This window comes from Esox lucius, chromosome 19, assembly GCF_011004845.1.
Source record: "Esox lucius isolate fEsoLuc1 chromosome 19, fEsoLuc1.pri, whole genome shotgun sequence".
NCBI lineage: Eukaryota > Metazoa > Chordata > Actinopteri > Esociformes > Esocidae > Esox > Esox lucius.
Window position 1 is genome coordinate 10659 of NC_047587.1, and position 27998 is coordinate 38656.

Genomic DNA, 27998 nt, shown 5'->3' on the forward strand with positions numbered 1-27998 from the left:
ATTGCATTTGTGTTTGAATAATTCGTTTTTGACTTGAAACAGTTGCATATTAAACTTAAATTTAGCTTATCCTTCCTATTTTGTTGTTTTTTGGGGTCGTGTTAGAGTGGGATTCTGTTAGGTGGTCCTCAAAAAAAATTGGAAGATAAAGTGGTCCTTGGGCTGAGAAAAACACCTGGGTAGCCCACCTGAAGTCCTCCACCCTAGTACAGATCCTGAGGAATCTGAGTAATTGGGATTTGAGTAGGTCCACATAAGTGTGTTGGGGATGGATCTGAATAAAAGGGCATGGGTGTCAGTGGCCCTCATTTATCATTCTTGCGTAGAAACGGGCGTATATGTTGGCGTAAGATTTTGCTTACACTACTCTCACCGCCTGATTTATGAATCTGTGCGTACCTTTAAAATCCAGGTGTACGCAATACCTGCCCTTGATAAATGCCGCAGATGAAAACGATCGTCATTAGAATAACACGCCCCTATATATTCAAGTCTCCGCTTCCCCCACGCCCTCATTTTACGCCATGGACACACGGAAGACGGCAAAAAAGAGAAACTTCTCTGACGTGGAGATTGAGACGATCACCAGGGAGGTAGAAAGAAATAAAATTGTTTCATTTTGCAGTTTAAAAAGCGGAATAAAAGATGATGATGTGATGTGGAGTACCATTAATTCACATTAATAACTGCATGACAATTTGTAATATTCGTCTTATTATTTCATGATATTTATCAATGACGTTTATTGTTATTTAGAAGAAGAATGTCGTTATTATTATTATTTCTATTATTGTCTAAAAGAAGAAGAATGTCATTTTTATTATTTTGTCAGTCTGAATTATATTTTGGTCATTAAAAGCCTTTTATTACAGAACCCAGTCCGTGCGCAACTGCCGGGCCTAACCCTGAAACGTCATGTAAAGCGCACAGGCTCGCATCTGAAGGAATACATATAAATCAAATGCTTTGGTCAAGTCACACAAATTAAACCTTGAAGTCCATGTTGCACAAAAACAAACACTGAAGTTTGTAATTATGTTGTTGTTTTTTTTACAGTGGGTCATAATATATCATATCTCTTAGTTTGTCAGTGCGTTAGGATTTTTTTTTCTGCGCATTTCCGTACTAACTCAAAACGTGCGTACACCACCTCCTGAGCTGGCGTAGGATTTGAGAGTGCCGTACGCCAACGTCCATATTGATAAATCTCAAAGTCACCGTGGTTTTGGGTGTACGCCAGGTGTACGATGGAAATTTGGTGTACGCACTTTTGATAAATGAGGGCCAGTGTCCTTAAAGTACACCTTAATATCCGATTTACCAGTGTTGTTGAACTCAGGGCCCTTATAAGTGGTGGTGTCCAGGAAGTCCACTGCAGTCTCACTCCATGTCGACTTAACTGTAATGGATGTGTTGTGATTGTTCAGGGTAATCAGAAAAATAAATAAATAAATAAATAAAAACCTCTCGAGTGGGTCCAGATACCCCAGATATCATCAAGGAACCTATAATTATTATATTTTTTTTGGACAGGCAGCCAGGGCAGAAGACTCCCATTCTGCCATAAATATGTTGGCATACGCCGGGGCAAATTTCTTGCCAATGGCTGTCCCTTTGATCTGTAGGTGAAACTTGCTATCAATTTCAAAGTCATTTCTGGATAAGATAAGGAATTGATTGAATTACTGGATATTATCAGGCCTTTTAGTATCTGGATATTTGAGAAAAATAACAGATTGTATACCTTCCTGGATGTCAATGTTGGTATACAAACTGTCCACATCCATCGTGAACAAAAAGGAATCTACTGGAATATTGAAGTTCCTGACTATATCAATGAAGTGGTAAGTATCTTTAACATAGCTTGGGTGCCCAATCGAGAGAGGATTTAAAAAGAAATCAAGATATTCAGCTGTAAAATAAATTTTGCTGCTGCAGTCAGAGACAATAGGCCTACCAGAAGGAATTTCCCCTGCTCTATTCCAAGATGACCTAGCTTTGTGTATCTTGGGTAGCATATAGAACAGCCTGGCACAGGGTTCAGAGTCCCCTTGTAAGTATATTTTTTCTTTCTGGTTGATAAACTGGCCCTCAGTCGGAAAAGGGTGGCTTGCCCACTTCAGGTTGGTGGAGAGTGCCTGCCTCAAGTGGAGGAGTTTAAGTATCTAGGGGTCCTGTTCACGAGTGAGGGAAGGATGGAACGGGAGATTGACAGACGGATCGGTGCAGCTTCTGCAGTAATGCGGTCGATGTATCGGTCTGTCGTGGTGATGAAAGAGCTGAGCCGCAAGGCGAAGCTCTCGATTTACCGGTCAATCTACGTTCCTACTCTCACCTATGGTCATGAGCTTTGGGTCATGACCGAAAGGACAAGATCCCGGATACAGGCGGCCGAAATGAGCTTTCTCTGCAGGGTGGCCGGGCGATCCCTTAGAGATAGGGTGAGAAGCTCGGTCACCCGGGAGGAGCTCGGAGTAGAGCCGCTGCTCCTCCACATCGAGAGGGGTCAGCTGAGGTGGCTTGGGTATCTGTTTCCGATGCCTCCGGAACGCCTTCCTGGGAAGGTGTTCCGGTCCCGTCCCACCGGGAGGAGACCCCGGGGAAGACCTAGGACACGCTGGAGGGACTATGTCTCCCGGCTGGCCTGGGAACGCCTCGGTGTCCCCCCGGAAGAGCTGGAGGAAGTGTCTGGGGAGAGGGAAGTCTGAGCATCCCTGCTTAGACTGCTGCCCCTGCGACCCGGCCCCGGATAAGCGGAAGATGATGCGATGCGATGACATGCGATGAGTGATAGATATCTGGGGACATATCTAATATAAAAAAAATTGGGATGTTATTATTGTGGTTAATTTGCATGTGCTTATTACCTTTGGAGAGAGATTGTTATAAATCCAACCATACTACATTTTCCACCCCCATAATGAACAAAGAATGTTATTTTTGTAGTTGGAGAATGATGAAACCGAATCCTTTGTCTGACAATATGGGGTCTGGAGAGGGCAATTATTGTTTGATGCAATATTCTATTGAGATATATGTAATTTTTCAACGCTGCATAGCAGCATTTTCCCTGTTGCCAAGTAGTTTTGAGTTGTCACACCTTGATGTTCGATGTTATTGGGTTGTTTCTGTTTGTTGGTTAAGTGACAGCATCTCTGACTAGCATCTATGATCATAATACCCTTGCAATTAATCCAGCGCCTTAGACCGCTCGGCCACACTACCAGCCGCAGCTGATACCCATTGAATGGGTAGAAAATCCCATTTTAGAAGTGCGCGGCTGACTTTTGCTGCCTTTTTCCTGGCAGGGGTGTAAAAATGGCTGAAGGTTTGGTGTCAATTTTGCAAAGTATAAGATTTTCCATGGAGAATATGGCAGCGGTGGGATTCGAACCCACGCCTCTGGGGAGACTGGAGCCTAAATCCAGCGCCTTAGACCGCTCGGCCACACTACCAGACTCAGCTGATACTGTGGGTACAAAATCCCATCCTAGTAGTGCGCGGCTTACTTTTTCTGAATTTTAGACAATCGCCATTTTGAATGCTAGGAATCCCACGTTGTTGTAGTACCGTGAAAACTAACAGGAACGTTTTATTGACTTGGTTCTTGTGTTCAGGAACAGGGATCCTGTTCAAAGGGTGTGATGTATAAGCTATATGCTCTCAATTGGACAATACAACAAGTGGATTATGACAATGTTTTACTAGAATCTGATGAACTCTTGAAACAAACGAATATCAAGATTATCGGACAAAAAATTATTGAACGCCAAGTCACCTACATAGCTATGGTGAGTTCTGTTCCGCGATATCATAAATAACTAGCGTTAGGTGTTGTTAGGTTACTGAGTAAGAACGTAATGACTGTTTTGTATTAAACAAGGACTGTGTGGCTAAAGAATTCTAATGTTAATAGAATATTGCAAAGTCACTGGTAGCTTAACGCAAGTTATAAACCACTGAAACTGAGCGTTGGCTTGAGATGAAATACCTAAAGTAACCCTTTTTTCTTCGTGTGTGCACAGGTTCGGTTGTTTTGTGCTTTTTCGCATATCAACAGTGGAACATGTATCGTAACATCGTTAGCTAACTTGTTGATGCACTAAGAAACATGATTTAGACAAGTTAGAATATTATATGTGCTAATTCATTGAAACCTTTATCAACTGATACGTAACGTTAGCTAAATCGTGTTTCTTTGTGTAACGTTATGCACCATGTGGATTACGTTACTCTTGGTAGTGACATATAGCTAGACTAGCTAAACCTGCACTTGTTACAATTCCGTTACTGAGGTGTGTTTGTGTATCCACATTGTTCTTAGCTAGCCTGTGTGTGTCTTATGCTACCGGTTATTTAAACTTATTTTCTAAACATTGCTTTCAGCTCATGACGTTTCCTGCAGTTTTGTTCCTGGAGTGGGATAACTGTGTGGCAGTAGTTCAACGCCTGTGGCTGAAAGGGACAGTTTGCTAATGGCCACCACACAGCATCACCACCAGGAAGTACTTCAGCCACGACAATTTTGCCAGAACTTGTTCACCACCTGAAGACACTTGGGAGGCTGTCCCTTAAAAGCTCATCAAACATGCAACCCTAACCCTAACAATTTCAAACTTGGAATTAAAATATGTTTTGCAGAGTAAAAGCTTACAAAAACGTAACCTATGTATGAGACCGGACTTGTGTTTCGCCAGAGGAGTGAAAATCATTCCAGCGTGGGCCCCAACCACCCCAAGGATGCACATCTACACCACAACAACCCTGGATTGCAGCCCTGGAGGTATGTGAATTACATGTTGATCTTGTTAAAGATACATTTATTACCTTATTCTTATTCTATCCATTATTGTGTGAATTAATTGGAATAAATTGACTGTTTTAGACCAGGCCTGAAATTGCTTTAGACTGTTCACGGTTGCCATGTATAGAAGACCTAGGTCAGCATGTCCTGTTCTTAGAAGTGATTAGGGCTACATCCAAGGTGCCAGCCCTCGACCCTATCTTATCAAAGAGCCTATTAAGTTGGCGCCAAGGTAAAGCTGCCTGTGTCTCCTCTGTATTCTTCCTTTTGTGTAGGACACTAGGGGTAGCTCAGATCAGGAGGTCTGGTAACTATGACCTCGAACTATGGTTGACATGGCAGTATAGGGTTCTATCTTGTTTTCATATTAGTATGAAGACTTGTTTTGTATGTATGTAATAGTATTAGAGAGAATATTTTGGGGGCTGACGGGGGAGTATAAAGAGCTGGAAGCCACAATATGTAATCAGAGCAATTGTTATGACTCTACTTTGTAGGTCTCTGTACTTGCACTCTGTTTTGTGGAAGCCATTGTTCCCGTGGATTCACGTAATTAAACTTGAAATAATCAACTGTTATACCAGACTCTGAGAAGTTTTTACTTATATAAATCGCAAATGTTTTCCACAATCTCATAATTGCTGCAATGTTTACTTGGTTTCACCATATTTACCAGTTCACCAACTTTAATGTTTATTTTTAGGATGGAGCAAGCACAGTACTCCAAGGCACCAGAGAGGTACTCGACGCCACCATGTAGAGGATTGCTACATAGGTGTGTTAATTCACTTAACCCAGATTCTTAACTTGTTATTAAAGAATGTTGCTTTCAATTTTATTTGTCAATTTCAAATTATTTTTAAGGGCAATAAGGCAAAGGTAGGGGGAAGTTTTAGCTCTGCACATGAAGGTAAGAATGAACATTTTGGGGGTCACTGCGATTTGAATTCTGATTGTAAAATAACCAGATATTTAGGACTGAATAATTAACTGTGTGTGTTTACTTTCAGAACATTTGGAGAAGATCAAGCGGCAGACTGAAGAGAAGGTTGAGCTGAGGGCACAGCTGGCTCTACCAATCAGGTAAAAACATGACTATTGTTGCGCTAGCTTGTTGTGATCATGAAACATTGCAATTCTCAAAATCATGTCAGACGATTCAAGTACAATATCTGATTCCTGTATTACAGGAGCCATAAGGAAGAATCCTTCCAACGGGGATGCCACTGACGAGGCTGTTCAGAACCAGGTCCCCAGGTACCAGAAAAAGGGGCAGCTGACCGTGCAGGTATCTGTGTGTAAACAATTAACCAATTATCTGTCTCTCTATCTGTGATGTTCTACGCGTAGAGTCAATGTGATGTTCCACCTGCCGTGATGTCCCACATAGTAGGTTCACGTGATGCTTGCCTGCTATGTTGTAGGATTCTAAATACTATAACATTACTCTTGCGAAGCGTCATTAAGATGTTCCACCTGCTGTGATATTTTACCCTTAGAGTCAACGTGATGTTCCACCTGCCGTGATGTTCCACCTGCTGTGTTCTGTCCACATGGTAGGTCCACATTTTGTTAGCCTGCTGTGTCGTTTTCACGTGCCAAGGTCCACATGATGTTTGCCTACTTGTTGTAGGATTCTAAATACTATAACATTACTCTTGCGAAGAATCAATAAGATATTCCAAATGCTGTGATGTTCTACCCGTAGAGTCAACGTGATGTTCCACCTGCCATGTTTTGTCCACATGGTAGGTCCACGTTTTGTAAGCCTGCTGTGTCGTTTTCACGTGCCAGGTCCACATGATGTTTGCCTACTTGTTGTTGTAGGATTCTAAATACTATAACATTACTCTTGCGAAGAATCGATATTCCACCTGCCGTGTTCTGTCCACATGGTAGGTCCATGTTTTGTTGGCCTGCAATGTCGTTTCCACGTGCCAGGTCCACGTGATGTTTGCCTACTTGTTGTAGGATTCTAAGTACTATAACATTACTCTTGCGAAGACTCGATAGCATAATCCAACTGCTGGGATTTTCTGCCCGTAGAGTCAACGTGATGTTCCACCTGACGGATGTTCCACCTGACGGGATGGTCCCACATGGTTCGTCCACGAGATGGCTTTCCCACGAGATGGCGTTCCCACGTGATGGCGTTCCCACGTAATGGCGTTCCCACATTACTCTTGCGAAGAGTCCATGTGATGTTCTACCTGCCGTGATTTCCTATCCGTAAAGTCAACTTGATGTTCCACATGCCGTTATCTTCCACATGCCGTGATGTTCCACCTGACGTGATGTTCCACCTACCGTGTTCTGTCCATATGGTAGGTTCACGTTTTGTTGGCATGCTATGTCGTTTCCACGTGCTGGGTCCACATGATGTTTGCCTGCTATATTGTTGTAATATTCTAAATACTATAACATTACAAATTTATAAGATATTCCAACTGCTGTTATGTTCTTCCTGTAGAGTCAATGTGATGTTCCACCTGCTGTGATTTTCCACATGCTGGGATGTTCCACGTGCCGTGTTCTTTCCACATGGTAGTTCCACGTTTTGTTGGCCTTCCACGTGGCTGGTCTTCATGATGGCGTTCCCACGTGATGGCGTTCCCACATGGCTTGTCCACGAGATGGCGTTCCCACGTGGCTGGTCCATGAAATAGCGTTCCCACGTGGCTGGTCCACGAGATGGCGTTCCCACGAGATGGCGTTCCCACGTGATGACGTTCCCACATTCCTCTTGCGAAGAGTCCATGTGATGTTCTACCTGCTGTGATTTCCTATCCGTAGAGTCAAGTTGATGTTCCACCTGTTGTGATGTTCCACCTGCTGTGATGTTCTACCCGTAGAGTCAACGTGATGTTCCACCTGCTGTGATGTTCCACCTGCTGTGATGTTCCACCTGCTATGATGTTCCACCTGCAGTGATGTTCTACCCGTAGAGTAAACGTGACGTTCCACCTGCCGTGATGTTCCACCTGCCGTATTCTGTCCACATGGTGCCATTGTAAGTGCTTTCAGCAGTGGACAGGTGTCAGAATGGGCACCCTGACTGGTCTGCGGCTACGCAGCCCCATATGCAACAGTTTGTGATACACTGTGTGTATGTATATAATACAATGCCTACAGAGAGTCTATGTCTATATTCATGTATTTAAAATTGTTCCCAGACATCAACACACCATACTCCACATTTTAAAGAAAATGTAAAACATATACATATCATCTATTAAAAATACAAATTATGATCCTAATCAGTAATCAAATAATCATACTTTTATTCAGACACTAGTAGATACAAAGCTTGCAGTGTGGGTGAGTGTGTGTCATTAAATATGACTTAGCCAATATGAAAGTTTGTGTCAAAGGCCCGTGTGTGTCTGTTTCAGTGGCCCATGAGTGTGTCTATTTCAGTGGCCCGTGAGTGTGTCTATTTCAGTGGCCCGTGAGTGTGTCTATTTCAGTGGCCTGTGAGTGTGTCTATTCAGTGGCCCGTGTGTGTGTCTATTTCAGTGGCCTGTGAGTGTGTCTATTTCAGTGGCCCGTGTGTGTCTATTTCAGTGGCCCGTGTCAGTGATCGGTCCTGTTGAGTTAACTCTGTCCCTGCAGGATCAGTGGTCAACAGCAACCAATGGTTGACATCTTGCTCGGCTTTATGGGAGTCCAGGAAGGTGTGGGCAGTCAACTCATATTCTTTACCAAATGGAGTCCTACAGAAATATATATATTCAAAATTCAATGCGACTGCAACCATAATTAGTACTACTATATTACTAAAATACTACTGCATTACATATACCACATTACTAAAACACTACAATAAGCCAATCAAATAAAGGAAGATGACAAAATGTTTTACAGTGCGCATTCATTCGAATTTCAATGCCAATAGAAACAATGGTGTGTACAGAAAATGCACTGACATGAAAATAAAGCTCTTTGGCCATGAATGCTGTTGGAACTAATTAATCATAACAATTTTTATTTGGTGATTTGGTTATGGCTTTGCTTATTGCACTGGTAATTGTAGCCCATTACGCACCCTCATTTTAAACACCTGTTGTATTTCAAAGAGAGGACACAAAGTCAGGTTATGGTTAATGTTTGGTAGATCATATGACTATAGGGTTGTGTATCATTCACTAACTATATTGTTAACTTCAAAATCACAGCCATTTTCTTCACCTTTGTCATCCTTTTGCTAAATATCATGTTTTTGGATTCTACATAATACATACCTTCAGTCATTTATCTAGTCCTCATTTTCATTTGAATTTAGTCTATTAGTTGTATATCCTAAACATTGCAACCAGTTTCCCACAGCTTTTCAGATAGCTGCTACAAACATCTTTGTGCAATTTGCATCAACATTGTAATGCATAAGCAGAAAATAACCCACTACCTGCTGTAATATGTGGTATGAATAATAATAATAGTAATGTTGGTTATATTATTGTTTTACCATAAGGTGTGCTGTCGTAGAACCGCCAGAGCCTGGTTGGTCTTGCAGTGCAAGATAATCACTTTATTGTTGGCCTGTAGAGAGTGACAACATTTTACTTTTGGCCAGTACAGAACATCATTTTACTTTTGGCCAGTACAGAACATCATTTTACTTTTGGCCAGGACAGGACATAATTTTTGAGTTGGCCTGTAGATCACATCACTGCACTGTTCGTTTGTAGAAACTGTTTGATACTGTTTATAACTGCCTATAAATTGTGTTTTTATCATTGTTGTGATCTTGACTGGGTCTTGTCTGTTTTAAATTTAAAATCTGATTACAATTACATCATAATGTCTTTTTTTAATAATATTTTCCTAACACCTGAATGAGCTACACTTCAACTGTGAGAGACAGAATTAAAAAAAAAATCCAGAAAATCACATTGTATGTTTTTTAAATAATTGATTTGCATTAGCATTCTACATGCTAACAGAGTTAGGATCCCAGTACCCATCCAACATAGGGGGTAACCATAATGTTAAATAAAAAACTAATAAAAAATTATTACATTTAGGCAACAGAAAAGAAGGACCAGAAGTCCCAACAAAGATAATGAAACCGGTGTAATTTTTGGGTCCCACAAATACAACTGCTATTTCTGGGGTTAGCTTTAGGGTAATTTGGTTTTGATTTAGGGTTAGAAAATTAAACTAATGTATTACATACATTAACAGGCAGCCCTTCATTTTCCAGTCTATCCTGAGGGTCATTGTGCAAAACCTTCCACCAGGACAGGAAATTAGCCTGCTGCTCCATAACCACTTCCTGCAGACGGGACTTCTTGGCACACTTCAAATTGCAGTAAACTTTATTCATAAGCATATTTACACAAGTAGTTAAAATAAATATAAATTATAAAGAGAAATGTAATGACCATAAAAAGGAAACAAAGTGACAATTACCTTCTGGAAGTTCTGGTGGTCACTTGTCAGATACAACTGTAAATATACAAATACAAAATTAAGTGAATTGTGCAATATTAAAAAGGTAGGTAAAAGAATAAGCACAAATACATCAAAAGGTTGATTTTATTAGTTAAATATGCCTAGCCCAACATATTCCCTTAGGGTTTTGAAAAAAAAAAAATGTTTTAGTTGGCTTAGAATACACACCTACGTTTCACTACACAGGGAGTATTTCAAACTCTTTTGCACATGCTAATTTGGAAATTATAATGAACATGAGCCTCAGAAACTCCATAAAACAAGCAACAGCTCTAAATGGATGTAGTAAAGCCTTGGCAAAGATTGTTGTTACATCAATGGGTTGTGGAACTCATGGCTGTTATTGTATTCAAGGGATTTGTGATTAAAAACTAGATTTTATGCTTCTTGGATTAGCTTTAAATTGAATTGTCCCAGTACTTCTCATATAAAATGAGAGGTGGAACTCTGAAAGTACTATTATTCATAGTTTGTAAAACATACAGCTCCGGAAAAAATGAAGAGACCACTGCAACTTGTTCTTTCCTTTCCAAAAAAGTCAAAAAGGAAGGTTTTGAGTGAGGAACAGAAGGGTTAAAATTAAGAGACCACTGAGAAATTTAACGCTTTTGTTTCTCACTCAAAACCTCAACTTTTTTGGAAAGGAAAGAAAATGGTGCAGTGGTCTCTTTATTTTTTCCCAGAGCTGTTTATGTGTTGAAACAACCAGAAATTAGAGGTGGCAGTCTGTACTTTAGTCTCATATTCATCTCTTTTCATATGCTATAAGTGTACAGATTTTTTTTTTTTAAATTGACGTTATGCCAATATTTATGGACTGTTTATGTATAAATGTATTCAGAGCTGTTACTCAGTACTTTGTAGAAGCGCCTTTGGCAGTTATGTAAGTGAGCCTTCTTTGGTATGCCACTTTACACGTGGATTTATGCAGTTTTTTTCCATTCTTCCTGTAGATCACCTAAATCACTGTCAGACTAGTTTGGGTGCATCAGCGAACTGTGAGCTCCAGGTTTTCCCACAGATGTTCAAGGGGGTTAAAATCTGGGCTTCTAGTGGCCTCTCAAGGATATTTGCAGAATTGCTGCAAAGCCACACCTACATTGTTTTGGAACTGGATTAGGTATTCTTCAGAGACCTTTATTTTGCTCTGTTCATCCTTCCCTCAATTTTGATCAGTCTCCCAGTCGCTGCTGCTGAGAAGTATCCCCACTGCATGATGCTTCCAAACCCACGCCTCACCATAGCCAGGTGCTGAGTGTTTCTTTATGTCAGATGTGGCACTGAACATTCAAGCTTAATAATTCTCATCAGACCAGAGAATGTTTTTCTTTGAGACCCTCCTTTGGCATGTTATATAGTGGGGAGAACAAGTATTTGATACACTGCCGATTTTGCGGGTTTTCCCACTTACAAAGCATGTAGAATCAGTAATTTTTATCATAGGTACACTTCAACTGTGAGAGACGGAATAAAAAAAAAAAATCCAGAAAATCACATTGCATGATTTTTAAGTTATTATTTTTTGCATTTTATTGCATGACATAAGTATTTGATACATCGAAAAAGCAGAACTTAATATTTGGTACAGAAACCTTTGTTTGCAATTACAGAGATCATACGTTTCCTGTAGTTCTTGACCAGGTTTGCATACACTGCAGCAGGGATTTTGGCCCACTCCTCCATACAGACCTTCTCCAGATCCTTCAGGTTTCTGGGCTGTCGCAGGGTAATACAGACTTTCAGCTCCGTCCAAAGATTTTCTATTGGGTTCAGGTCGGGAGAATGGCTAGGCCACTCCAGGACCTTGAGATGCTTCTTACGGAGCCACTCCTTAGTTGCCCTGGCTGTGTGTTTCGGGGCTTTGTCATGCTGGAAGACCCAGCCACAACCCATCTTCAGTGCTCTTACTGAGGGAAGGGGGTTGTTGGCCCAAATCTCCCCATCCATCCTCCCCTCAATACGGTGCAGACGTCCTGTCCCCTTTGCAAAGAGGCATCCCCAAAGAATTATGTTCCACCTCCATGCTTCACAGTTGGGATGGGGTTCCTGGGGTTGTGCTCATCCTTCTTCTTCTTCCTCCAAACACGGCGAGTGAAGTTTAGATCAAAAAGCTCTATTTTTGTCTCATCAGACCACATGACCTTCTCCCATTCCTCCTCTCGATCATCCAGATGGTCATTGGCAAACTTCAGACAGGCCTGGATATGCGCTGACTTGAGCAGGGAGACCTTATGTGCGCTGCAGGATTTTAATCCATGACGGCGTAGTGTGTTACTAATGGATTTTTTTTTAGACTGAGGTCCCAGCTCTCTTCAGGTCATTGATCAGGTCCTGCCGTGTAGTTCTGGGCTGCTTCCTCACCTTCCTCATGATTATTGATGCCCCACGAGGTGAGATCTTGCATGGAGCCCCAGACCGAGGGAGATGGACTGTCATCTTGAACTTCTTCCATTTTCAAATAATTGCGCCAACAGTTGTTGCCTTCTCATCACGCTGCTTGCCTATTGTCCTGTAGCCCATCCCAGCCTTGTGCAGGTCTACAATTGTATCCCTGATGTCCTTACACAGCTCTCTGGTCTTGGCCATTGTGAAAAGGTTGGAGTCTGTTTGATTGAGTGTGTGGACAGGTGTCTTTTATAAAGGTAACAAGTTCAAACAGGTGCAGTTAATACAGGTAATGAGTGGAGAACAGGAGGGCTTCTTAAAGAAAATCTAACAGGTCTGTGAGAGATGGAATTCTTACGGGTTGGTAGGCGATCAAATACTTATGTCATGCAATAAAATGGTAATTAATTATTAAAAGATCATACAATGTGATTTTCTGGATTTATGTTTTAGATTCTGTCTCTCACAGTTGAAGTTTACCTAAGATAAAAATGACAGACCTGTACATACTTTGTAAGTAGGAAAACCTGCATAATCGGCAGTGTATCAAATACTTGTTTTCTCCACCGTATGCCATAATATGCCTGTGTTTCTTTAGCGAAAAAATTAAAAGTTTTAGACGGACCATCAGAGCTACACAGTTTAACAATGACACTATACCGTCACTACGTCTACCAAGACATAACTTGGTTATTATGTCCCAATTTAATAGAATTAATAAAAATAGAAAAAAACAGTTTGACATCTAAACTCTAACAATGGATCTACAGCAAATAGTTAAAGTCTGCCTGTCACTATCTTGACATGTTGGCCTCTAAAATGGTCCTTCTTTATAGTAGAAGGAAGTGCTTTATATTCTGGGATTCTGCCGACCCTCAGATACATGAAGGATGTATTGAGAAAACATATTTTGAGACATTTACATGAGTAATAATGAGAAATGGTCCGGATAATTAAAAAACGCAAGTGCACATATTTTGGTTTTATATTGAAATAAAATAGTCAAATATAATAGGTAGTGTGATGGCAATTCCATTTAGCAGAACTCTTAAAGAAAGAAGTACAGAGACAAAATTCTCTTGGCACAATTTAAGTTTTTAAAATTATTTGCAAATAAGAGAGACGCGTCAAACGCCTACAACATCAACATCCAAGGAGTCTCTAACTATACATGAACAGTTCGTATTTATGGAGGAAAATGGGGTGTGGTAAGATGCTGCCCATCTGTCTTGTCAATAAAACACATTTCCCCTGTTCCATCACATATCCTGGGCTTCAAACAAAGGAACAGGCTGTCCTCCCTCACATGGGTAACCTTCTCCACTCTTGAAGAGTCACGATGTCTGGACAAACAACAGATAGACACTAAAGGGTTACAAGTAACCCTCTAATCCACGGGTGCCGGTCAAGGATGCCCCCTAGGCAAATACCAGATCCCTCTCTAACACATTCCTTTTCTCATCCAAACATGGGGACTCAGTCCTTTAACTAGTAACCCATTTATACATATATAGGACCAAGTGTACATCAGTTCACAACAGTAGGCTGTTTTACATTACATTTGGATACCCCCAGGGGTTCAGAATAAGCACAAGTTGAATGGTTTTGAATTTATAAAATAATAAAATGAACCTGCATTTTTTTTTCCTTTTGTCCACATCCATTTTCTTTTCAAACATTCTGAAAATCTTTGGATTGGTTGATGTATTGTAGACTTCTAAACAACAGAAAAATATCAAGTATAATTAATTAGGGCTGCTGCTGATAACTGGAAAGACTATTGGTGATCAATATTTGTGATCACGATTGCGGGTCTTCTGGTTTACGATGGTACACAAACGGGACGTTGTTATTTGCAGCGGAATGTCGTTGTTCCCGTGGAAAAGAAATGAAATCTGCGTCTTGTGAGCAACATTAAAGAAACACGGGTTACGAAAATCTGGAATTTTTGAAAATAAAAGAGACCAACGAATTACTTAAAAACTGAGATAAATTGAGTTTATTAATTGTTTTTTGAACATGTACCCCTCAAAACATTGACAACAATTCAAATATGATCATATTTAAGAGTCATTTCGATAAAAAGTGAGTGTTAAAACACGTTCCAAGGGTAAAATTCAGACAATACATGGAATACATATTGCCTCATAGCTCATAAGCTATTGAATATTCCAAGAGAAAGCAGTGTAGGAAATGTCCAGGAGAATGTGTAGAGTAAGACAAACCCGTCTAATCATGGGGAACGGTGTGCTACATCTAGCAACACAATATTTCCACACCCTCTTTTTCCACAATGCAACTTAATGGATATGAAATATATATTGGGCTATAAAAAAATCTGTTCTATATGCCGCAGTGAATGTATTGTAGGAAATGTTCAGGAGACTCTATACAGTGATAATATGCAATGAAATCAAGGGGCACTGTGTATTTGCAATTGTTGCTGGCATTTTACTCCACCCATACCATTGGCCACATTCCAAATTGCTGAATAGCCTTTAGATCCATTATTCCTTTTGTTAATGGAGGTGATTATCACCACTTGGTGATTACCTAACAATTCAGCCAATGATCTAATGTAGTTGTCAATGACATATATTAACTGGTCATTAGCTTGTTGTACCACCTTTAGAGATGTAGGTGAGTCCAAAAAACATTTACAGTTTTATACCTTTTAGATTAACAAAATATTTTTTACAACAAAGTCAAATCATAACCAATTTCCAACTTTTACATGCTAAAATAAGTTCAACTTCAGCAACTCTTTAGATGGATATATTTCTTTGCAACTACATTCCAGCTATAGCTTAATTTGAGAAAAAAATATGTATTTGTCCTTATATTGAAAGATACATGTTTTAATTGAGACGTATGAAGGCTTATATTGTACATTGAGGGAAAAAAATAATTGATACCCTGCTGATTTTGTACAAAAGACACCAGTCCACAGACGCAATCAATCAATCAGATTCCAAACTCTCCACCATGGCCAAGACCAAAGAACTGTCCAAGGATGTCAGGGACAAGATTGTAGACCTACACAAGGCTGGAATGGGCTACAAGACCATCGCCAAGCAGCTTGGTGAGAAGGTGACAACAGTTGGTGCCATTATTCGCAAATGGAAGAAACACAAAAGAACTGTCAATCTCACTCAGTCTGGGGCTCCATGCAAGATCTCACATCGTGGAGTTACAATGATCATGAGAATGGTGAGAAATCAGCCTAGAACTACTCGAGAGGATCTTGTCAATGATCTCAAGGCAGCTGGGACCATAGTCACCAAGAAAACAATTGGTAACACACTACGCCGTGAAGGACTGATATCCTGCAGTTTATAATTGTAAATAAGGACACGCTGGAGGGACTATAGTTCCCGGCTGGCCTGGGAACGCCTCAGTGTCCCCCCGGAAGAGCTAGAGGAAGTGTCTAGGGAGAGGGAAGTCTGGGCATCTCTGCTTAGACTGCTGCCCCCGCGTCCCTGCCCCGGATAAGCGGAAGAAGATGGATGGATGGATTGTAAATAATCTAAATAAGCCAATAAGGACAATCTGTGTGTATTGATTTTCTGCCTCTACATTTGGCTATAAAAATCATTCTGAATCATCCGAATTTTGCTCAGGCAAATGAAATTAACAACATATGCATACCAACATAAATCAAACAGCAAAACCAACAAATTGAGAAGAAATTGCCAATCTGATGAAGAAACGAAGCCTCTTAAAAAGATTTAACAGTGATTCAGTACAAATGTAAGCTGATCCAAGCAGAGTCCAAACAAGGACTGTCTGCAAATGGGGTTGGTCCTATTAACCTGGTTATATATTACAGGCCTATCAAATAAGAGATTTGTGAACGAGATGCTACCTGGCAACTGCAAGGACGATTGGGATAACTATAGCTCAAGTTCATTTTAAAGTTGCTGGGCAACACAGACTTTCAACTCCCTCAAAGATTTTCTATGGGGTTGAGATCTGGTGACTGGCTAGGCCACTCCAGGACCTTGAAATGCTTCTTACGAAACCACTCCTTCGTTGCCCGGGCGGTGTGTTTGGGATCATTGTCATGCTGAAAGACCCAGCCATGTTTCATCTTCAATGCCCTTGCTGATGGAAGGAAGTTTTAACTCAAAATCTCACGATACATGGCCCCATTCAGGAGGACACGTCTGGCACTGCAGGATTTTAGTCCCTGGTGGCGTAGTGTGTTACTGATGTTAGCCTTTGTTACTTTGGTCCCAGCTCTCTGCAGGTAATTCACTAGGTCCCCCCGTGTGGCTCTATGATCTTGGCCATAGTGTGATTGTTTGAGGCTGTGGACAGGTGTCTTTTATACTGATAACAAGTTCAAACAGGTGCCATTAATACAGGTAACGAGTGGAGGACAGAGGAGCCTCTTAAAGAATAAGTTACAGGTCTGTGAGAGCCAGAAATCTTGCTTGTTTATAGGTGACCAAATACTTATTTTACAGAGGAATGTACCAATAAATTCATTAAAAATGTCATTTTCTGAATTTTTTTTCATAATTGAAGTATACCTATGATGAAAATTACAGGCCTCTCTCATCTTTCTAAGTGGGAGAACTTGCACAATTGGTGGCTGACTAAATACTTTTTTGCCCCACTGTAATTACATGTTGGTGCTGTTCTGATGGAGCTAAAAACTGGAACAACAACAACAACATTTCTTACAGAAAAAGTATGCAAACATACCCTTTTCTTTTCATTCACACATTAAACATTAATTTTATATTTTTACAGATAAAATCCTACATCTACATCTCTAAAGGTGATACAGCAGGCTAATGGCCAGTTACTATAAGTAATTGACAACTACATTGGATCATTGGCTGAATTGTTAAGTAATCACCAAGTGGTGATAATCACCACCTTTAACAAAAGAAATAATGGATCTAAAGGCTATTCAGCAATTTGGAATGTGGCCAATGGTATGGGTGGAGTAAAACGCCAGCAACATTTGCAAATACACAGTGCCCCTTGATTTCTTTGCATATAATCAATCAATAGAGTCTCCTGAACATTTCCTTCCAGACATTCACTGCGGCATATAGAACAGATTTTTTTTTTTATAGCCCAATATATATTTCATATGCATTGAGTTACATTGTGGCCAATAGGGTGGGCGGAGTAAAACTCCAGCAACAATTGTAAATACACAGTGCCCCATGATTTCTTTGCATATAATTATTCTATCCACTCTGCTGAACATTTCCTAGAATAAATGTTTACCATATACACTAAGCAAAGTGTCAAAATCGATACATTTAATATTATAAAAATCATGGCATTTAATATGAAGGCAAAATCCGAAAACCGGAAGTTTTTTTGTTGCTATGGAATCTCTAATGTTGCCAGCATGACGCTAATAGAAATGAAGCCTCAAACCTCTACCGTTCTGGAGCAATGAATAAAAATGTGTGACCTGGACACGCTGCGCGTCAACAGCTGTTTTGTGATTGCGACTTTGGGGCTTCTAGTTGATGAAAGTACACAAACGAGACGTTGTTATTTGCAGTAGAATATCCATAACAACGTGGAAGAAGAATGAAGCGTCTAACTTCTATAATTACGGAGCAGTGAATAAGTTTTTTTTTCATTTAGAGGGTTAATAGCTCTCTGCAATCAGGCATTTTCCCAACATCTCTAAAAACAGCTGCTATTAAGCTTATGCTGCACACAACTGGAATAAACTACCAAACGTTTTAATTTTTAAATCCAGGTTAAAAACACTTCTCTTTTCACGCGCCTATGACTGTAGCTTAAACTTAACCGCACTGTTTAGCCTTACAGCTTTTTATAGCTTCCTATGTTTTTTCCTCCCGTTTTTATTGTATTTTGTCATTATTTGTTTTGTTATTATGATGTTTTGATATTTTCATATGAGTATTTGTTTTCATGCCATTGTATTTTTTATTTTTTTTGTAAAGCACATTGAATTGCTTCTATGTATTAATTGTGCTATATAAATGAACTCCATTGAATGCTTGCTTTTACTCAGGAGTGGCTTCTGTCTAGCCAGAAACTCTGCTCAGAAATTTCAATGTAGGACCACTATTATCATGTACTTACCCCTCCGGCAAAGCCAAGGGTTGTTCTGAGAGCAAAACTCTGATTGTAATGTAGAGGCTCTCCCTCCACACTGCCATCCACACTGAAACAAAACACACAGTGAAGTTACAAACCACTTTTTCTCTCATTGTGTTTATTTTACTATACTTATGAGTACCAATTACACATTTGACAGGTCCGTAGAAATATTTTAGGCTTTAGGGTAGGGTTAGGGGTAGGGGTTAGAAAGTGTTACAATTAAAGTTAAGTATACATGTGCAAATAGTTCTGGTCACAAATTAAGACTAGACCCGGACTAAAAATCAAGAGCAATTAAATATCTTCCTGCATATTTATTTTTAGTCCTGGACTAGGGTAAATTTCTATATGAGGAAAAGACCTTTAGGCTTTAGAATTAATGTTCTGGTAAGATTAGGGATGTTTTTAGGGTAATTAATTATTTGTTCTCAAAAGTGTTGCCTGAAATAGTTAGGGTTAGGGTTAGAGTCATAATTCCCATAAAACCTTGTAACAAACTGGAAAAGCGCCTCTTTGCATTCTTACACCATTAATTTCTTTCATAGGGGATTTTCATATCCACTTAGTAAGGTCGATAAGGTCTGTGTTTCATGTAGGCTTTTTCAAACTCATCATTTAGTTACTTATATATATCTACAGGTCATTTACCCTATTGACATTTATCAAAATGGACGCAATATCAGCGAATATGTTTTTGTAGCGAAAATATGTCACCAAACCCATATGAGATGTACCCAGTTATCAAAACGCAGAGCCAGTGTGGCCCCTAAATGAAAAATAGGCCTCAATAGTGGCAATTCATAAATCCCTAAATTTGAGTTGCCAAAAAGATACTGCGAAAAGAAGCTGTATCTTTTTTGCCACTCAAAACATTATGAGGGGTCAGCTATTTCAGCTGGGTTAGGGTTAACCCTTACAGTAATACTACCAACGTGTGTACCTGCTGATGATGAAGGCATTGCGTTTGCATGGCTGTACATCCCTCCCACCACTGACACCACAAGGAGCCTGAATGACTGGAAAAACAAGCAGAATTCTTAATAGTCATCAACATCATTTTGATCTTGTCATCATTTTCTTCATTAATATCTTAGTAATCATCATTATCCGTATGCCCTGTGTGTTGGAACAGTATTAAACATCCAGTGTCTGTTTTTTCTTGCCCACCTTAATCTTTTATTTTTATTGGCTAGTCTGAGATATGTGAATCCAATATAACCTGTAAAGAGTGTAAAACAGCCAAAGCATGTTTATTCCCCACAATAAAATGATGCCGTGTTTCCACTGGTGCTTTACCCCGGCACCTGGGTCACACCAGTGATTAATGCTAATGTTGGCTCCAGACTTTCCTGTTTCTACTATACATTTGGTACAAAGGACTTAAGGAGGAGTTCAGCTGGGGAGGGAGGAGTAAACTATCAACGCAATTTAGTTTTCCTGGTACAAAAAATAAAAGTTGATACTTTTCTGGTAGTAAAATAAAATAAACAATAATGCCATGCTCAGTCTGTTTACAATACGGTGTTTGAACTTAAATAATAAAACTAATTTCTTCCCCAAACTCCTGCGACCGGCTCCTTTTCCACCTACACTCGTGACACTGCAATTAAACCAGTTTAATAAGTATTTTGTCAAAACTACCTACCTTTAATAGAAGGATTTGGGAGAATTCTTAGGTATTTTTATGTTGTTATAGGTTCTGCAGGCTACATCTCAGTGCTCCGTTTTTCTATTGAATCAGTGGTATTGTACCACCTTTGATTGTTCCAACTCTTTCCGTTGTGAGTCTTTGCTTCCCTGTACTGTTGCTTAATATTCTTTATTTTATCAGGGATCTGTTTGTTGAAAACCATTACGAGAAGCCTAAAGCAAACGATACACATCGCCATCTGTGTAGAACAACATGCCGCTTTTTCATACCACGTAACACGTCAATCCGCAAACGTTGCCCTAAGTCCTAATGTTTGAGGCTTGGCATCAAGTGAGAGCAGGGATACTCGGCCATGGCCTAGTGACCGACTGGCCCTGGCCCGTGTTAGTGGAAACAGAAACAAATCTGGACACTAGGGTAAAACACCAGTGTTTGGCACCAGTGGAAATGTCGCATTAGATGTCCCATAATTTTAAATGCTGAATTGAGTTTGGTCAAATAATATAGTTTTTCTATGTTTGCAGCAAGTAAATCTCTGCAACATGGAGTTTTTCTCTCCTACAATTTAGTTGAGCAGCTTTTCCTCTAGAGGGCAAACCAATTATATGTGCCAAGAAACTACAGATTATAAATTTGAGATTATAAATGCATGATAGCCATTTTCACAGATCTGTGGGTACTGAGGTAAAGTCAAATTTGAGAGCTGTTTAGCCATGAACGACACATTTTTGAATAGGTTATATTGTTTATAATTCCTTCACATAAGCAACCGTGTTGCACATTGTTGTCTTTGATTGTATTTGTGAATGTTTGTGTTTTTAACATTTCCACTTTGTTTTTCAATGAATATATTGTATGCAACTTCTTATCGAATGGATTCTAGATCCATCCCTACTACCAATTCTCCATTTTGCATGTCCTTCCTGAAATGAAGGCCTGTGCGGGTTCAAGATGGAGCCTCCTGTGACTGTATTCACCGTGATTCTGCTTTCACTCATGGTGTCACTTTCCTTTGACTTAATGAAGTGAAAAGCAGAGGGGAATGTATAATATGATAATTTATTATGATTGATCTCAGTTCTGATCTTTCCAAAGAAAACAAATTGGTAATTATAAGGAGTTACATGAAAATACTTTTTTCTGTTTGCACAGTTATAACAGAGCATCAGCATCTGTTATGTTTTACATCTTCTATTTATAGGATTTGTTTTTAATTTGTTTATTTGGACATTTGGTTTGAGATTTTGGTTTGAAATTTGGTAAGGTCTAACATTTTAATGGTTGAATAGAACAGATTCAACCATTTCTGATTTGACTTAGCAAAGTGAAGTCTGACGAAATCTTATTCCACTGCTAGTTGCTATCAGGCATTAATATAGCACAAGCAATCAAACATCAACCAAGCCAGTTCAAGATGGAAAAGAACATTTGACAGACTATTATGGCAACCGGTCATAAGAGGGTGTAAGCTTCACTCTAATGATGGAACTTGAGATTCACAAGTTTTTAGGACTGATCAATTGTCTCCATTGTTGGGAGATGATGGAACAATACCCAGTGGATGGTAGTTTGGACTGTTGAACCACATTAATCATTATTATGCAGTTATACATTCAACAGATCAGCCAGTAAACTGGAAGGACTCCACATACTACAGGTCAGAGTACCACAGGCCAGTTGACTGGACGGACTCCACATACTACAGTACAGAGTACCACAGGCCAGTTGACTGGAAGAACTCCACATACTACAGGTCAGAGTACCACGGGCCAGTTAACTGGAAGGGCTCCACATACTACAGGTCAGAGTACTACAGACCAGTTAACTGGAAGGGCTCCACATACTACAGGTCAGAGTACCACGGGCCAGTTAACTGGAAGGGCTCCACATACTACAGGTCAGAGTACTACAGACCAGTTAACTGGAAGGGCTCCACATACTACAGGTGAGAGTACCACGGGCCAGTTAACTGGAAGGGCTCCACATATTACAGGTCAGAGTACCATGAGCCAGTTAACTGGAAGGACTCCACATACTACAGGTCAGAGTACCACAGGCCAGTTAACTGGAAGGGCTCCACATACTACAGGTCAGAGTACCACGGGCCAGTTAACTGGAAGGGCTCCACATACTACAGGTCAGAGTACCACGGGCCAGTTAACTGGAATGACTCCACATACTACAGGTGAGAGTACCACGGGCCAGTTAACTGGAAGGACTCCACATACTACAGGTCAGAGTACCACGGGCCAGTTAACTGGAAGGACTCCACATACTACAGGTCAGAGTACCACGGGCCAGTTAACTGGAAGGACTCCACATACTACAGGTCAGAGTACCACAGGCCAGTTAACTGGACGGATTCCACATACTACAGGTCAGAGTACCACAGGCCAGTTGACTGGAAGGACTCCACATACTACAGGTCAGAGTACCACGGGCCAGTTAACTGGAAGGACTCCACATACTACAGGTCAGAGTACCACAGGCCAGTTGACTGGAAGGACTCCACATAATACAGGTCATAGTACCCCGGGCCAGTTTACTGGAAAGGTCACATGGTCCCACCACAGTGGAAGTTACTACTGTGGTGTTGATCTGAATTTGTGAAGTACTGGAAACTCACTACACACCTATACTGACTTGTTAGGACAACAAGGCAATTAACTGGGTCCACATCACACTGACTGCAATAACTTTACGTCACTGAAACAAGACCAAAAAGACTGAAGACAAGAACTACAGGATACTTGATTGGAAACTAACTTCATTCCCTACCATTTAAGATTTTCATAAATTATCTGATGTGGTGATTTCATATGTATGAAGGTTTGTTTCTCGCAAGACAGTTGGGAAACTCTTTACAATGAATATCCCAATATTGGACTTTGACATTTCTTGTAATGTTTTCTTATTCAGACAAACTAAGTGGTTAAATTTTTCTTTACAAGTTTTCCAAGGTATTATTTTTATCTCAGATTTTTTACCCAACCTTTCTACACAGGACTCTATTCAGACATAGCAAACGGAGCTCCCTGCCCTTGAACACCCAAAGCTAAGTACCATAATGCCTACTCATTGTCGTTGATGTAATTTCAACTTGAAGGAGATCTATCTTCTTCAGGTAAAGATAGCAGAGTTAGAGGTTTAGGTTCAGATGCAAATGTCAGGCAAGGATTATGTTAGTATAGAAACATAAAAAACAGCATGTGTGCCACCAGGAAGAAATTTGTGTTGTCAGCCCCCTGGCACAGCCCCTGCAGCCGGGCAAGAACTTTCTTTTGGTCCCCGGGAAGAAATGCCGCCGACCAGTTAAACCTGGGTCGCTGCTAGAGGCAAGCAAGCAAGTTTATTCATAGAGCACAATTCATACATCGAAGCAATTCAATGTGCTTTACAATGAAAAGAAATATATAAAAATGCAATGGAATGAAACAGTCAGATTGTTACAATTCTCTAACCACCCTCCAGGGGGACTCCACCCCTGTATCTCAATCCTTGCACTCCAGTGATTGGATGAACCTGTCAGTCCCTTTGTGAGATAATCTCTGCATCAATGTCTTACCCGGCTGTCTCTGGGGGTACATTTATGCCATGTACATGCATTTAATATTCATCCTCAATGAATTACTGTTACCATAACTGTTTACTAACAAACCCCGGTATCTCAATCCTCATGCTCCAGCGTTTGTATGAACTCGTCAGTCCTTTTGTGAGATAATACCCTACATCGATGTCTAAACAACAGTACAAGAACTTGCATTATCCATCATCAGCAGATTGTTACATTTACACAGAAATTATTCCTCTGATAGCACCAGAACTTACATTACAGAAAAAATATTGGTAACACATAGCAAAATAGAAATAGAATAACAATGAAATATTAGGCTTGTTATTCATGTTGGCACCAACAACTTAACTTAGCTACAAAGATTGGCATCAAAGATCGGCATTGAGTAATCAGGCCCCCTCACAGTACTGTCTCTGGCCCCCTCCCAGCTAGGGATAGTGATGAGATCTACAGCAGACTTGTGCAACTCAATTGCTGACTGAAAACTGAGTTCTGCCTTTCGCATGAAGTAGTTTCTAGATAACTGGCTCTCTTATTGGGAATCTCCCAGAAATGGGGCCAAGCCTGATCTGCTGAAGAGCGATGGATTCCATCCTAGCTGGAGTGGTGCTCTTCTTTTATCTAGGAACATAGACAGGAATCTCACTCCTATAGCTTCACCACATCAGGCTGCAGGCTGTTAGCCAGCCTGCTAGCATAGTGGAGTCTGTCAATAGCATAGCCAGTTAGCATAGTTGTCCCTATTGAGACTGTGACTTGTTAGGGGAATTTCTGAAACCTGATGCATTCTTATTCATTGTTACTTTGTAACCTGTGTACTATGTCCTTGCAAGAATAAACTGTTTATTGTGCATTTGAGTTTTCCTCTGTCTTAGCCCAAATTCGTAAATCGTTTTGACTTTAGAAATTGCCATCACAGACTCGATGAATAAAAAGTCTTGTAATTCCTCACATCTCAAAATGGGACTCCTTAGTATTAGATCCCTTGCTTCAAAGACAATGTCAGTAAATGAATTAATCACTGATCATAAACTGGATGTTATTGGCTTGTATGAAACATGGCTAAATGTCTGATGAATTTACTGCCCTAAATGAGGTCTCTCCTCCTGGCTACACTAGATATCTCCTGAGCGTCCCGTAAAGGGGTGTGTGGCTAATATTTATGACAGTAAATATCAATGTACTTGTAAACACATCACTGGTTTTCATTATTTTGAACACAGTCTTATGGAAATTCTTGAACTTATGCATACTTTAATCTATAAATGAGTTACTAGTTAAAACAACGGAGTCCCTTTGTTTAGATAAGAAAAGGAATGTGGGAGAGGGGGTTTTCCTCAGATATTCCTCAGAGGTTTATTATGTAAGATTTTGATGCGTCTCTCTATTTACAAATAAACGTAACTGTTTATTTACAATAGTTAATTGTTAATTGTGCCAAGATAATTTTTTCTCTGTACTTACTCCTAAAAGAGTTCCTATCGATGGAATTACCATCACAGCTTTTAACATGGATAATAACCTGTTGATATGTCAATATGGGTTAGTCAATATGTTTCTCGACCCTTATAATCTGAGGTGGGGGAAGGATTGATGACTGTCATACATTGAGTTATGTGCCAGAGTGGGGTGTGTCATTTGTCTTGTTTACATTCATTTTCATCTGAGGAACAATAAGGCCTCATTGGTCAGATACTTCTTTTTGTTTTGTCTTAGTCCTTTGTAATATACGTACGTGTATGGGCCTTTTCTTTTGAGTAGGAATTGAATTGTACTTTTAATGTTTTATCAAACATGTAATGTTTATGTTTAGATGTGTGGTAGTGAAGAGTGTAGAATTGAAGGGATATATGCTTGTTTTGATTACAACAGAACATCCGTTTATCCGTACACAGGAAGTCACATTCAGTCCAAGCACGACAGTAATCAGCCAATGGGCTTACAGTGTTGTGTTTTGTGGATTGCGATGTCTATAAAGTAGAGGATGACCAGAAATGTCATTGTGATCGAGTTTGCAAGAAAGAGTTTGTAAGATTGAGTCTGTAAGATCGAGTCTGTAACATCATGAACAATAGACTAACAATAGCTGCAATTAATAATTGTATTACTCTCTCTTGACGACCGGGTATGCGATCATTAGTTCCCCACTATACGAACAGCTGATATCTAACAGTTCGGCGCATTGAATCTCCTTTTCAAAATCAATGTGGTTTTATATATATTTGACATAACTATTTGAAGATTATAAGTAATAACATTTATAAAAATGTCTGTATTATTTCTATATAATACTGAAAAGTGAAGTTTCCAGGTTGGAAACCCTGGTGTGTGTACCAGGACCAGGCCCCTTCCCCAAGTTGGAAACCCTGGTGTGTGTATACCTGGACTAGGACCCCCCCCCCCAGGTTAGAAACCAGAGTATGTGTATCAGGACCAGGCCCCTCCCCCAGGTTGGAAACCCTGGTGTGTGTACTAGGACCAGGCCCCTCCCCCAGGTTGGAATCTCTGGTGTGTGTCCCAGGACCAGGCCCCTCCCCCAGGTTGGAAACCCATGTGTGTGTACCAGGACCAGGCCCCTCCCCTAGGTTGGAGACCCAGGTGCATGTCCCTGGACTAGGCCCCTGCCCTAGGTTTGAGGCCCAGGTGCATGTACCTGGATTAGGCCCCTGCCCTAGGTTTGAGGCCCAGGTGCATGTACCTGGACTAGGCCCCTCCCCTAGGTTGGTCAGGTCAGCGTTGATGCAGACTGAACAGGTGTCCCCACTGAGCATATTCACCAACATCACCACATCACCAAAACACAGTTTACCTCCCTGGGATGCAGACAGATGAACCTACACACACACACACGTAAATAATAACAGGCCATGGTGAAAGTACAGACTCTACAAGCATGGAAAATAAAGAACACATTGTCTACCGTGTCTCAGGCATTTTAATATTTAATAAGTTTAATATTGATTTAATACAGCATAGTTGCTAAATGTTGTATCTTGATTTTCATTTGTTCTCACACACGGACACACAAATACAGACTGACTTGTTCGAGAATGCTTTGTTTGATGAAAACATTTTTCTGCACAGTCAGCTCTCCCCTTTCTTTTCTCTCCAAGAAATCCTTCAGTGAGTCCTGGTCAGAGAATAACAAAGCTTAATCTCCCCAAACATAAATTATTGTTTCTTTACTCAACAAAGATACATCTCCTATATTTGACACATGGCTGCAGTACTGTTGCTAACTAGCCAGCAAGCTAGCAAGGCTGTGGCAACCTTTTCTATGGAAAACAGACTTACCTCTTCCAATGTAACGTCTTCCCTCCAGTTTCCAACACGGACGTTTGGTCTGTATGTCCTAATGTGAGCCATGGTGGTGACAATTATGCTTGGGAAAATGTGTTTAGCTAGTTCTGTTAGTATTTATTTGACATCCAGCTAGCTTTCAATGTTTTGTTTAGTTGTCTCCGTGGTAACTGGAATACAGAGATGACAGCAGTTCCAGTTCCATCCTGTCTCATTCAAAAACGTTTAAATATTTTCTTGTCGCCATGCTAAATATTCATACCTACCAATGTCTACCATGCTTTCTTCTTTATCAGTTCTGTTGGCAAAATTCTATATCCAATCCAAGTGCAAAATTCTATATCCAATCCAAGTGCAAAAGCCAAAATCTTTTGTATACTATATTGAGCTTCTACAATGTAATATATCACTTAAATTAACAGTACAATTACAGCAACAAAATACTATCAATATTAAAAACAATAATAATATTTTAAACCATGTCTTAATGCTTATTCCCCTGAGCCCAACTGCTTGTAGCTGTGATTAATTTGGTCATGTTATGTATCCCTTATTCCCTTTCTGTTTGTGCTAGCTGCAACATTTTATTTTTATTGTGTTCATCAGAATCAGTTGAATCTGCTGATATCTGCACACCCTTAAGGTAAATTAATATTTCTGTCTTTTTGCCGAAGTGGAGGGCCCAGAAGAGGCAGAAGTCACATGAATCTCTGTAAATATTGAAC

The 27998-nt window shown here is 40.1% G+C and overlaps 1 protein-coding gene across 4 annotated transcripts; it reads right to left on the reverse strand.

Moving 5' to 3' along the window:
- Positions 1 to 6987: 6987 nt before the first annotated feature.
- cfap161 (cilia and flagella associated protein 161) lies at positions 6988 to 27516 on the reverse strand. Of its 4 annotated transcripts, none has more exons than XM_020056678.2 (9): positions 27268 to 27516; positions 27014 to 27103; positions 26627 to 26807; positions 19689 to 19764; positions 18731 to 18812; positions 10217 to 10252; positions 9981 to 10091; positions 9270 to 9343; positions 6988 to 8517 (listed from the first exon to the last, which is right to left on the reverse strand). In XM_020056678.2, exons 1-9 carry the CDS (start codon positions 27337 to 27339, stop codon positions 8337 to 8339), a joined length of 903 nt encoding a protein of 300 aa, XP_019912237.2. In that variant the 5' UTR covers positions 27340 to 27516; the 3' UTR covers positions 6988 to 8336. The 4 variants fall into 4 exon arrangements, with proteins under 4 accessions (XP_019912237.2, XP_019912236.2, XP_019912238.2 ...); XM_020056677.2 differs by having other exon boundaries at positions 9981 to 10103; positions 27268 to 27515; XM_020056679.2 differs by having other exon boundaries at positions 9981 to 10103; positions 26783 to 26807; positions 27268 to 27513.
- Between the last annotated feature and the right edge of the window lie 482 nt (positions 27517 to 27998).